Source organism: Apus apus, chromosome 2, assembly GCF_020740795.1.
Source record: "Apus apus isolate bApuApu2 chromosome 2, bApuApu2.pri.cur, whole genome shotgun sequence".
NCBI lineage: Eukaryota > Metazoa > Chordata > Aves > Apodiformes > Apodidae > Apus > Apus apus.
In genome coordinates, this window is record NC_067283.1 from 19,044,333 (window position 1) to 19,056,757 (window position 12,425).

At 49.6% G+C, this 12,425-nt stretch overlaps 1 protein-coding gene across 3 annotated transcripts in view; it reads right to left on the reverse strand.

Annotated features, from left to right (window-relative positions):
• SPAG6 (sperm associated antigen 6) overlaps nt 1-6,027 on the reverse strand; it is a 33,412-nt gene extending 27,385 nt beyond the window's left edge. For all 3 annotated transcript variants that reach the window (XM_051610682.1, XM_051610680.1, XM_051610681.1), the window contains exons 1-2: nt 5,945-6,027; nt 5,755-5,850 (exon numbers count right to left, since the gene is read on the reverse strand). In XM_051610682.1, coding sequence (XP_051466642.1) covers nt 5,755-5,850; nt 5,945-5,969 — 121 coding nt within the window. In that variant the 5' untranslated portion in view covers nt 5,970-6,027. The remainder of the gene's footprint in view (nt 1-5,754; nt 5,851-5,944) is intronic.
• Between the last annotated feature and the right edge of the window lie 6,398 nt (nt 6,028-12,425).

A 12,425-nucleotide genomic window follows, 5' to 3' on the forward strand; every position in this document is an offset into this window, starting at 1 on the left:
TAATCAAGTAATCTGTACAGCAATTGCCAGATGGTGTGGGACATAACACAGATTCAGTTTGACAGCAGGCCTGGAGATTTCTAAAGGATCAAGGAGCAGTAAGTTTCTCCTCCTTAAAAGCTGATCTGGCTGATCATTTTCCAGACCCTGTTTCTGCATTAATGGAGCAGAACTAATCCTGTTCCAAGAGGACTGAGTTTCTGAAAATTACCCTCGCAGGGCTAGTTAGTGGCCAGCACTCTATCCTTCACAGACATACGAAAACCAATGTGGTTACAAGGAGCTGCTTCTTCTTAATGACCACTCGCTAAGATGAGACAGAAGTTCCCGACAAATTCTGCCTTTGGAATTTCTACTTGCAAATCTCCTCCAAAGAGGCCAGGAGGCTGAGAAGAGGTGGAATCCTGGAGCAGTTGAGCTTTCAATTGATTGAGTTACAGAAAAAGCCAGTCCTACATTTCACCTACATTTATTTTCTCCTCTCTCTAGTACTTCGCTGAATACACAGACTCCTTCTTCCCTTCATCAGGCACCACCACACTGTCAAGCCTCAGGGAAAGCCATTCTCCTCACTTGATCTACTACAACTCCTAAGATAACCTTTTGCCTTTCATGCCACATTACATACTTTTCTTCCACTTCTCCTCCCACTAAAGCTCAGCAAAGCTTTAAATGCAAAATAAAAATCATTTTTTAAAAAATTAAAAAGCACCCTCTTCACAAGAGAGGGTGCATAAAGCCAAATGTTGAAACTGGATATATGGGGGCATTGGAGTCTGTCCATGCATATCCATCCACTTGCAAGGTCCAGATAGGGCAGTAACACAGATGCTTTAAGCGGCCAGTTCTTTTTCTGCCCAGCTGACTTGACAGCCATCCTCCCTACACACCCTCTGCTCCCAGCACACTTTCTACAAAGGACGGTGCTATAAAAGCACATTCTTTAATATTATTTAAAATGTGGAAATACATCCTGAAATCCCTTCCCACAGTCTGATCCTCCATACACAGGGCCAAGTCTGCAACTCACACCTTCAGAACAGGTACATTTCAAATGCCCACACTACAAAGAGAAGTTGAGAAAAGCATGGGTAAAAAGACTCAATGTAATTGCATAAGGGAAATAATTTGAACAGACTTTTCTCCTAAATAAACACTCCTAAAACCACTCCACAGATCTGGACGCTCAGCTTTTAAAACTGGTCATCAGTGGAATGGCTCTGGAGCTGGGAGAGAACCAATGCTCACAACATCATCCTTTACCTGCATAAAAAATAGAGTGTGAAGTAGGAGAAAATGTGTCATGCCACAAAGGTTTGTGATGGAGCCCTAATCTGACACAGACAAGCCCTGTCCCCAAGCTATAGCCTCTTTACAACACAGATTGTGAGGAACAGATAGAGGAGAAATGCCAAGAGGTAACAGGGAAGGAGGGGACTTGGTCCTGGGGGTGAGTATAGCTGATACGCTGGATTGCAAGGAGGCAGAAACTCAGATGCAGCTCGATCTGGGCAGAACGGAAAGAATACAAAAGGCAGGGAGCTGGGTTCAGGGTGAAAGGCTGTGGGCGGGTAGAGTGGGAGGATGGGAAAGGATCTTCTTTTACACTGGCAGTTTGTAACTTGCGTCCTGGAACCCTACAGACTGGCCAGCAAGTAGGTAAGGCAGAGGAACAGGAGATGATGTTACCTCCCCAAGCAGCAATGAGAAAGGAACCCAGGTGTGCAGGGTCCCAGAACACAGACTCCCATGGCAACACATAGGCTGCTAGACCACAGAGGTTCAAATTTCTTTTTCCAGACTTAACTTTCCCTATAACTCCCGCAGCCATTATACTTAAGAATGTGATCAGCCCCAAGAAAGGAGTTAAGAGCTGATCTTGTAATACCTTTAAAGTCAAAGGCTAAGTTGCAAGACTAAACAGTATCTTAATCCAAATTACATCCTTAAATAACTAACAAATTAAAAGAAATCATCACAAGCTCTAATGCAAAACAAATAAATGAAAATTTAATTCATACTATGAGATAATACAAAAATTAATACCCAGAAGTAAGGCAAGTCTTATTCTGATACATTTATTAATGTTGAACTGTACATGCCTCAAAAAAATATTTTAGAAAAATCACTATTTTAAAAGGAGTATCTTATTTACAGAGTGCACTTCACAAGGCAGATGAAGAAAGCAGAATTAGGCCCTAAGTGATTACCACTCTTAGAAACACACTGGAACCCATTCAGATTTTCTCCTACATTTTCTAAAAGACTGAAAGCTGCCCAAATTTCAGTGCAAGAGAGCTCAAGTTCATCTGCCATGATAATTGAAAATAGTCTGTTTCTAGGATTTTAAATTGTGAAAGGATGAAGGGGTGTGAAGCTCAGTAATGCATTCCAGTACCAAACTTCATAAGCTGTAGCTGCCAAATCAATAGTTTTTAAAGAATATGTTTAAAACCGTTACCATCAAAGTAGCTTCTCCCATTAGTCACTAGGCCTTCAGAAACAAGATTCGATGAATTAATTGTTTGACTTTGTTCCAAGTATATATTTACTAAACAGAAAAAGTTTAGGAGTTTTGGAGGAGATTTTTCTTCCAAGTAGCAATTAATCAAACACTTAAATGACAAATCCTGCAATTACTACTCATGGTAGTATTTAATCATAAGAAAAAACCTTTCCAAAGCCAAGAGAATTTGAAAACACACAGGAACGAGTTCTGACAAAATAATTTCTCTGATCATTCCCTGCACTTCCCCGCTGCCAGAAAGCTGTTGAACTCCCAGACACTAACCCCCCAGGACATTCCTGACCACGAGACAGCCACTGCCGTGTAAATGTGTCAAAGTCCAGGGCCAGATTCCAGTTCCCTGGTTACAACCGCTTTCAGGATTTCTGCTCAGTGGCAAAGGCAGCTCCAGATCTTGATGAGATTAGAGAATCCTCAGAAGAGAAATGCACCAGGGAAAGGTGGGTTTCACTGGGACCTTCTTTCCAGCTTACCAGTTCCCACCAGTTTTCCTTAGAGGTCATATACAGGAGTCTCCACAATAATGATACCTTTAGGTTTCTCAGCAGCCAAACCAGCGTAAGAAATGCCCACCTCTGATCTTGGCTGTTTGCTCCCTTCCATGTTGCAGTCTCCCATGTCCGAATTTGCAACACCACTGCTTTTTCTTGGTTTAATATCCCACAAGCAGGGCTTATGCTGAAGACAGTAATTACTTTTTCAACAAAATTTCATCTTTCATGATGTTAGTGTGGTGTCTAGAGACACCTCCACAAAGAACAAGATCTCAAACTAGTATTTATTTTCTTCTACCTGTTTTACTGCAAGTGCTTTATTTTTCTTCTTGCTTTATTCCTTGAGCACTGATCTTTCACTACTGCCAGTCTGAATTTTGGATATTTCAGAAATATAAATCAAGGCAAATACTACATGAGCATGCTACAGTGCATTTTAGGGGCTCATTTTCGTTCAAATTCAAGTAATTGTCATCCTGCCTTCTGCTTCAGCTGGGAAAAGGCTAAATCTCGACAACCGTTTGAGGTCCAACCAAAGAAGCCTGCAAGGTGCCGCTGTCTCCTAAAGCTAATGGAAAATGACAACAGGCAGAAACTTTCTGCATCTTCTTAAAACAATGTGATCTCCCTAAAGGACAGCCAACTTTACCAGAATATGAAATGAGCCCCCAGTCCTTTTATATATGGACTTATACAAATACACATATAGGCAGACATCTTTCCTTCTCAAATCATTGCTCCAGAGCTCACTAGATCAAGATCATAAAAGGTATGTCAGTTATCTGCTAGACAGCTATGACTCAAAATACCTGTGTAAGTGCTTTGAAAGAGGACCAAATCACATTTCATTTGGTGGGAGGCTTTAAAAACCACTTAAACACATTTAATTTACAAGAAGGTTTGCAGTCAAGCACATCCAGAAGAGATAAAAACTCACAGCTATCATTTAATTATATAACTATGAATTTGTTTTAGAGGCACAGGCTGGGGAAGAGGGTAACATAATTGTGGGCCTCAACGATTCCAACAAATTGTAATGGGAAACACTACATTTGCAGACCTTCCCCCCTTTTCTAGCATCTGAAAAACTAAAACCTATGGAAAAGCAGCTCAGTACCAGCATGAGTCGAGCAGGATGAGCACCTACACAGATGCACATTTCCACTTTACTACCCCAGAGCTGAATCCTTGTCAAATTAACCTTCAGATCAATGCTGGCTGTGCACAGAAGAAAGTTTCAGTCGTCTGAACTGATTATTTCTTCTGCATAAGCAACAAATCAGTTCTGAGGTTAAGCTACCAACCAGATTACATCAAATAATTATTTTAAGAAGAAATACAATGCAATTAAAGCTAGGTGGGCACTTTGCTTTCTTAAAACAGAAGCTTCCCACATTTTTTTAAAAACCTGACATGTAAGAAGCTTGCCTACATGAGATATCTCAACTAAAACCAGAACTGTAAATGGACTGAGACACCTCTTCTTACAAATAAGACATAAATTATTCCTAATGCAAGGATGGTCCCTTTGGTAAACAGAGACCATTTGTATAAACTAAAGCAAAAAAATATAAAAAATCAAGAGGCACAGCAAGGCAATATAAAAGGCCTGGTGTCAGTGTATCACTCCTATAATCAAAGCAAATGCTTCATTAACTAAAATTTAAATGCTACATTTATCAATAAAAACATGCTAATTAACAGTGTTAAGTACAACAACTGAAAACTGAAAGTATTTACATGATTGGTTTTCCTTTTTGTTTCTTTGATCCCATTGTATCTCAGAAAAGACTGACAGCTTTAGTAGATTTGGAAAACAAGTATTAAAAACAAAATAAAGACAAACGAAAACATAATCAATTCATTAATACCATATGGTAAAACAACTACCGATTTATAGCAGTTTTTCAAACTGTCTTTCAGGTAATCAATTACTAAGGACTCTTTCCTCCTTTACGCTGAGGAACTCTGGCCAAGTGCAGTGGCTCTGCCAGATGCCAGCAGCATAACAGCTGGTAGAAGTGCTCCCGCAGCTCCCGTTTCTAAAAATGCTCAATTTGGTTCGTGACATCCCATGACAGCAATAAAACAAAAGCGAATCCCTCCTAAACTGAGCAAATCTGTTGGCAAAGAAAGCACTGAAGAATTTAGGAACGACTTGTGAAGCTACTATAAAAATAGTTACTTCTAAAGTAGGTTTTCCTTGGCAAGTCAGTGTTGGCTTCACCAGGAATTCCGTATTTCTATATTTTACACAAAGATATATTGGAAGCACGAAGGAATAAACGAAGAAGTGAGTTATACTGAGAAATTTCCCTGAAATAAAAATTAGTTAGGAGATCACAGCCAGAGACATCTACCTCAAACCAAAGGCAGAAAAGTCCCCGCGGACGCGCAGGGGAACCCGCGCAGGCTGCTGCGGAGGGGCGGTAGCTTCCCCACCGCGCCGCGTGGGACTGCACAAGCCCCTCTTCGCACCGCGGAACCGGGGAAAAGGTCCTTGGAAAACTAAGCGGCCAACTTGCGCGGGGGGGGGGGGGAGAAAAACACGGCAGCCCCTCGGCGCCAAGGCAGCAGGGACCCTGCGCGGCCCGGCCCGGCGCCGCGCGGCCCCCCCCCCGCCCCCCCCACCGCCGGGCTTCCAGCACAGCGCGCCGGGGCGCGGAAGTCCCCGCGGCCGCGCACCGTCCGGTCCGCCGGCTCTGGCGTGACGGAAAGGCGGCGGGTGCGTACCTGCGTTTTGTAGGGTCTCGATGTTCTGCGGCCGGGCGGCGAGCTCGGCCACCGCCTGCACGAACTGCGTCCGGGCGCGCTGGTACTGCTCGAAAACTGCGGGCGGCAGCGCCGGGACACCGGGTTAGTGTCAGGGGCGGAGGGTGAGCGGCCGCCCTGCCGGCCCCGGGACCCGCCCGCCCCGGCCTACCTTGCAGAACTTGCCTCTGGCTCATGGCGGCGGCGCGGCAGGCTGCGCTCCCGCGCAGGGCCGCACTGTGTACCCGTCGCCGTGGCAACAGGGCGGAAGCGGCGCCGCGGGGGGGCGGGGCCGAGGCAACACTGCCCGTGACGTCATGGCGGCCGCCCGCCTCGCGCAGCCCCGCGGCCGCGGAACGCGGCGGGATGTGCCCCGGCCGGGGGGGGGGGGATGTGCCCCGGCGGGGACAAGATGCAGCCCAGGCGGGCCTTGCCCGGGAGACGGCACCCTGCACACCCGTGTTAAGCCTGTAGGCACAGGTCTGGGTATACGTACGCACTGCTAGAGATCCGCGGGGGCGTACGGACCTATCGGCCTGCTTCGCCTCTCCGTGCCGCACCGGTACCACAAACATAAACACAGCGGCGTATGTATCTGTGGGTCTACATGAAGACGGAGTTGCCTCTAAGAACGTGTGCAGGCAGCTGTGCCTGCTTAGCTCTGCTCAGGGAGCTCTTGTCCCGGGAATGCCGGGGAGCGATGGGACGGGCAGCATCCACGGAACTGGGCCGGGCTCAGCCCAGGGACTGGCCCGCGCTACAGCGGGGGCTTGTGCCCCGTGTCTGCCGCTGCCGTCCGTCCCCTCTGCTCCGGCCGCCTTCCGCAGGGACCGGCTCCTCGGGCCCCAGGGCTGCGCGGGACGAGATGCGGGGCTGCGCGGGCCGTGCTCCGCCCACCGCGGCCCGAGAGCTCCTCGTCCCGTTCCGCTGCCGCGCAGCTTCTTCTCGAGGGCCCGTAGGGCAGGGCGGGAAAGCCCCGGTTGAGCCCCGCGCAGCGCCCGTCAGCTCCTGCGGGATCCCCTGCCTGGCTCCCGCTCCCCCTCCGCTCCCTGGGTGGGCGAGAAATAAAAAGGAAGAATAAAGAAATATAAGGGCAGCCGCAGCGCTCCCGGAGCTGCCCCCTCCGCACTCCGCTGAGCCTTTATTCTTCAGGGTGGGGGATCCTTTAATTTTTTTGTGTGGTTTTTCTTTTCTTTTTTTTTTTTTAACTTTCTTACCACCCCTGCGATTCCTCCTCGGGGATCTCCGCTATTGCCTTACAACGCCGCGACGGCCCACGCCGGGATTTTTCGCTCCTTCCGGCGAATAAACCCGCTCCGCGCAGGGCCGCGGAGCCCCCGTTCACTCCACAGCCACGGGACGCTGCGGGAAGCGCGGGTGCGCAGGGGCGACCCCGTGTCCTACAGCCGCCGCCTCTGCCGGGAGCCACGCGGGTCATGCCAAGGGAGAAGCTTCGTCCCCGCTGGACTGGGAGGCTCTGCTCCTTCCTCGCACCGGGGCAGGGTTAGTGATAAGCCCGAGCGCAGCTTCCGCGCAGCGCCGGGAGCTGCCTGCGCAGCGCAGATGCAGGTGGCCGGGAAGCAGCTTTTGCTCTGCCCGTGCAGGGGAGAGCAGCGCAGGAAGGGGCACTGGGGGGACGGTCCGGCAGCATCTCTCCAGCTTTGCCACTCACAAGTACTAGTTATTCCTGTGCACCATAACAGTATTTTAATTTATTTTTTTTTTAAACTGCGTATCATTCTGGTAGCTAAGCTAGGCACTGCCTTCCACTTCTCCCATCTTGGTGTCTTCAGCTGTAAGAACTATTTAGGAATAATTATCTTAATAACCGGTCAGCCAAGGCATGGTTGCATCCATGAGTAAACACAGCCTTGGAGGTCTTTTCAGCAACTAATGCAAACGGTGTGATTGCAAAATGAAATCAGGGTTATTAGAATTTGAATGGAAATAGACTCCACATCTCCTCCAGTGTCATTTGAGGGCGATTATCAAGATGCGGAATATTTGTGAAGGGAGTTACTGGTTACCCCTGCTATCGATCAGGCTGTTCCGAGTGAAATCGTCATCCACAGCAGAAAGCCAGAGTAATTATTCCATTAAAATGCCCCTTTCTGTAGCAACCCTCTAATGCACAGTGGCTTCAGGTTTTCACAGGCTGGTATTTTGTTCTGCAAAGCTCTAAATGTACAAAGCCAGATGACTGACACTACACAAACGTATTATTTGATAGGTAGTATACAGTTTTGTGTCATACCTTGAACTTGAAAGGCTGAAGTTACTTCAGCCAGATTTTAAAAGTTTGGAAAAGTGCAAGAAAGACGTCTAATTTTATTAAATCATCATTGGATCTGCTCAACTGAACAGAGGTGGGTTAATGTAAACAATATTATGGTATAAAATGAGTCACGTGTTACCAGGAGTATTTAATGCGGAAAAAAAAATCTCTCTTTAAGCAAACAAACAGAAGAGGTGATGTGCTGTTCTTTACAAATAAATGAGGTAAATTAAATTAGATCGGTGAGAAGGTCTTCTGCCATAGAAAATATTTGGGGAAAATATCACCATGTGTACTTGAGAAGGGAACAGCTGTTAAACACATTTCTTTATACTTATTTCTGTTCTTAAGTTAAATTTAAAAAAAAATAAACAAACGGTGATTAATTACTTCCAGAGGGTTTATGGTTTTTTTAAAGCAGATGTGTAGATCACAGATAAATTGATGTATCTGTATAATTAAGTCTAATGTCCGGATAAAAGAAAGAACAAAACGCACCCTGAGTACCTCCAAAACTTGCTCTTACATTTTGTTGCTTGATACTGAGAGCCTGTTCACATGGTTCATCATCATAATGAGGAATAAACACCATGCAAATGCGGTCTACGGAAATGTCACCCGTTCTCGCAAAAGTACTGAAGACGGAAAGTGATTTATGGAAATGACGTAGTTGTGAGACTTCATTGCCTGCTGCTAGAGTGCTCATTAGTAGGAAACCTGTATCCTTAGGCGAGCGGTGTTGGTAACGACTGCGTTACTGCACACGTCAGCTTAAAAAATTAACCGGAGACCAGGGGAACAATCAACAATTATCCAAATTAATAACGTGCATTCGCTCACTGGTGGCTGTTCTTTAATCTCAGCCTTTGATACACTCGGAAATACGGTCGTAACGGGGCGTGGAAGTATAATTTTCCCCGACCTGGTGAAAGGCAAAGTTGGTCCTGGAGTTTTTTTGTGGGGTGAGGGGTGCCGGAGGGGCTTCCCGACGGCTTTCTCGGCTTGGTCCCGTTCCCTAGGTGCGAGGCAACAGGTGGCCCAACCTCCGCACGGGAGCAGCCGTGTCGTCCGCAGGTCTCTCAGCTGGAAGGACGTTGGGGGTAGGGTCAGGGCCGGGGTCGCTACCCCTCGACGGCTCATGTCCCGCGGCGCCCGCGACTGGCCAAGCCATGGCTGCTCCTCTGCCGACTGAAACTGCGTGGCGCTCATTAGAAGTTGAGATCTTCCTGAGTCTTGGTGTGGCGGCTTCCCCATCAGCTGCGGGATGCTCCCGGCTGCCCCCCAGGACAGCCCGCCGGGGCTGCGGGACTGCTGGGCTGGAGCCGGAGCCACCCCCGCCACCCCCCGCGCCCCTCGGCACTGCGCTGGCTCTCCCGATCTGCCTCTGGGGGGTTTCTCCCGCCTGCCACACGCCTGGCAAATTGTTCAAAGTTTTAAGCAGACATTTAGAGGGCTACAGAAAACAGATTTTTTTTAAACCTGCGCTTGCATCACTGAGCGCATTTAGTGGGAAAAGCGACACTCAAACTCCTCCGCTCTCTCCCGCGGATCGGAGTTAAAAGCGCTGGGCTTTTGGAAGAGGGGAGGTTAAGCGTGGAAAGTTTAGTGGTAGTGAAACAGATGAAGGGAACTGAAGTGTATTGTCGAAGAAAGAGTGCTGAGTGAGGAATCTCCGTTCCATGTATAGACTCTACTAAAATATATATTAAAAGAATCCTTCAATAATTTAATTGGCAAATTTAAGTTGGGCTTTGCCATTACCTGGTTTTAGCAAAAGCTCTGTCAGGGGAACTGTAGGAGTATCAAGTCTCTTATTTTTCCCTGAGCTTTGGCTCGGTGTTCCAGCAATTGACAATATTCTAGGGTCCTCTCTCCGGATTTTTGGTAGTGAGTTTAATTTGTGAGACGTTTCTATAGAGTAAATTTAGTTCTATGAGGCGAAGACGTCGAGGCACTTCAAACGCACTATAAAGAGAACTCCCTTTTCTTCACCTAAGACGACGACGCTGGCATTTGAGCAGACATTTGTAAGCATAAACATGAAAAACGGTATCGATTAGGCTAGGGGAGACTGTTGCGTCGCCATTGCATTAGGCAAAGATAGAGTAAAAATTTTAAGGTACAAATAAAATGGAATAGGGCAAAACATAAAACATATCAGGCTGACTTGCAGGATGGGACCAGGAAATATCAGCTGGTAGGGCTGATCTCTTTTGCCACGTGCATATGGTTACACCTCTGGTTTCCTGCGGAACAGTCAGCGCTTGTGCAGTGCCATAAAAAAAAAATAATAAAAAATTGGGACGTTCCAAAACCGAAAGCTGGAGTTTAATCTATTCTGGGGACTTGAAAGGAACGAGGTCTTCCTTTGTGTCTGTTGCTCCGGGTGTGGGTGTGTGTCTGCTTGGCGCTGAACGCTGCCCGCATCTACATATGTAAACTCAGCAGCGCTTCACCCCCCCGTGCCGGCAGTGTTGCGGGCGCTGGCAGCTCACAACAACGCTGCCAGACAATGCGAAATACGCGGAGCCTGAGCGGCTGCGGCGGGGGGGAGCTGGCCAGTATTTTCGCTCTTCATCTTGAAGGACCAAATCTGCGCGACGCTCGGCGGAGCCTGCCTCTAGCTCCGCGGCCGCCCCGTCCTCCTGCCTCGTCATTGTCCTCGTCTGCTGTCTTTAGAGGGGTGGGGACACGCATCAGCCAGACGACGATATCCCGGTCTGCAGAAGAAGGTGTAACGAGAGGCACCAGCAGCAGAAAAGGCTGCAAATCGCTGTCGTGTGGTTGCTATTAGCAACAAATCAGCTGAACAGCCTGCAAACCCCGAGCACCTAGGGCGGAGGTGGCAAGGAAAACGCCAGGGCTGGGATGCTGGGGCTGGTGGGCACTTTCCCGAGGGCACCTCCCGTGCAGCCCGGGGCTGCCTCCCCCGAGGGCGGCCGTGGAAGGGCAGGGCAAAGGGACTGCTGCTACCGCCGCGCTCGGCTCTCCGGGAAAGGGGAAAGGAAACCCACTTAAAAGAGACAAAATGGCAGCTCGTGGTTTGTAGGCATCCCTTCCGACGCTGAGCGCCTGCCTTGCCTCCGCTGTTCCCCCCTGCTGCCAGCTTCTCCGCATCCCACGGCTCTCCCTGTGCACCCGCCGGTCCGGGGGCAGCGCCCCAGCCCCGGGAACAGCAGCACGGTGTCCCCGGGGGCTCCAGCCGCAGCCCTTCGCCCTCTGCAACAGCCCACCCAGCCTAGAAAACAAACTCCCATCTCTCCGGATGGGACACGTCCGACCGGCTGCGGACCCACGACTCCGCGCCCCGCGCAGTCCTCGGTGTGACGGTGCCGGGAACCCGCGGAGTGTGTGCGCAGACTCCTCACCCTTCGCAGTGACAGCTGCCTCGAAGGGCACCCCTGCACCTTGGCCATACCAACAACTTCCATTCCACCACCATATTTGTGTTGCTTTTTGGAGTTTTGGAGTGTGCTGTTTGTTGGATTATTTTTCTTTGTTTGTTTTCGCATTTCCCATTTAAAGTTGTTTGGGTCATTTATGTGGGACTGTTCTGTGGTGTCGGGTTTTTTTTTCCTTTGTTTTTTCCTTTTTATTTATTTATTTATTTATTTATTTACAATCAGCCCGTTCCGGAGGCCTCCGCTAGCCGCAGAACTTTGGCACGACGTTGCCTCACAGATCAGAAGGTGTCTCGTTGGAGAGGCACCTCTCGAGCATCCACAGCACACGTGGACGTGGGGGAGAGAACTGCCACTGAAGGCAGAGGTGTCCAGGAGCTCTGCGCTCGGCGGAGGCCCCGAGATGCGAGGGCGCTTCCCGGCCTCGGCCTCCTCCACCGGGGACGCGGTGTGCCGGAGACACCAGAGGCGCGGAGCCCGGCGGCGGCGGGCGTGGAGGGGGGAAGGCTGCGAGCTGCTTCTGCTATTGGGAAACCACCTCCCTACCACTCGGGACATCTCACCTGGCGCTCCCCGGGGAATATCCCCAGTCGCACCGTTAAGAGCATCGGCGCGGGGAGCGAGGCAAGCATCTGCCTTTCCCTGGCGTTGGGGAACATACAGCCCTTTGTCTCTCTAGTCGAAGTGCGATATTCAGCTGCGTGCCATGAAAATACAGGCGCCAAATGGCTGCCGCGGCCCTCTCCTCTCTCTGGGGGAAGCTGGGTCTCCCCGGGGCCTCGCCGCGCCCGGGGGAGCGCTGGGGCCGGCCGGCCTGAGGGGGAGCGTGGGTCCCTGCGGCAGGACGGATGGGCAGACGGGACCGCGGCGCCCCGCAGCTGTCCCGGGGGTACCGGAAAGTCACGTCTCGGTGCCCTCTTCTCGGCGCGCACATCCCCAAATCCCCAGGCTTGCTGGAGCACCCTAAGGACGGGACG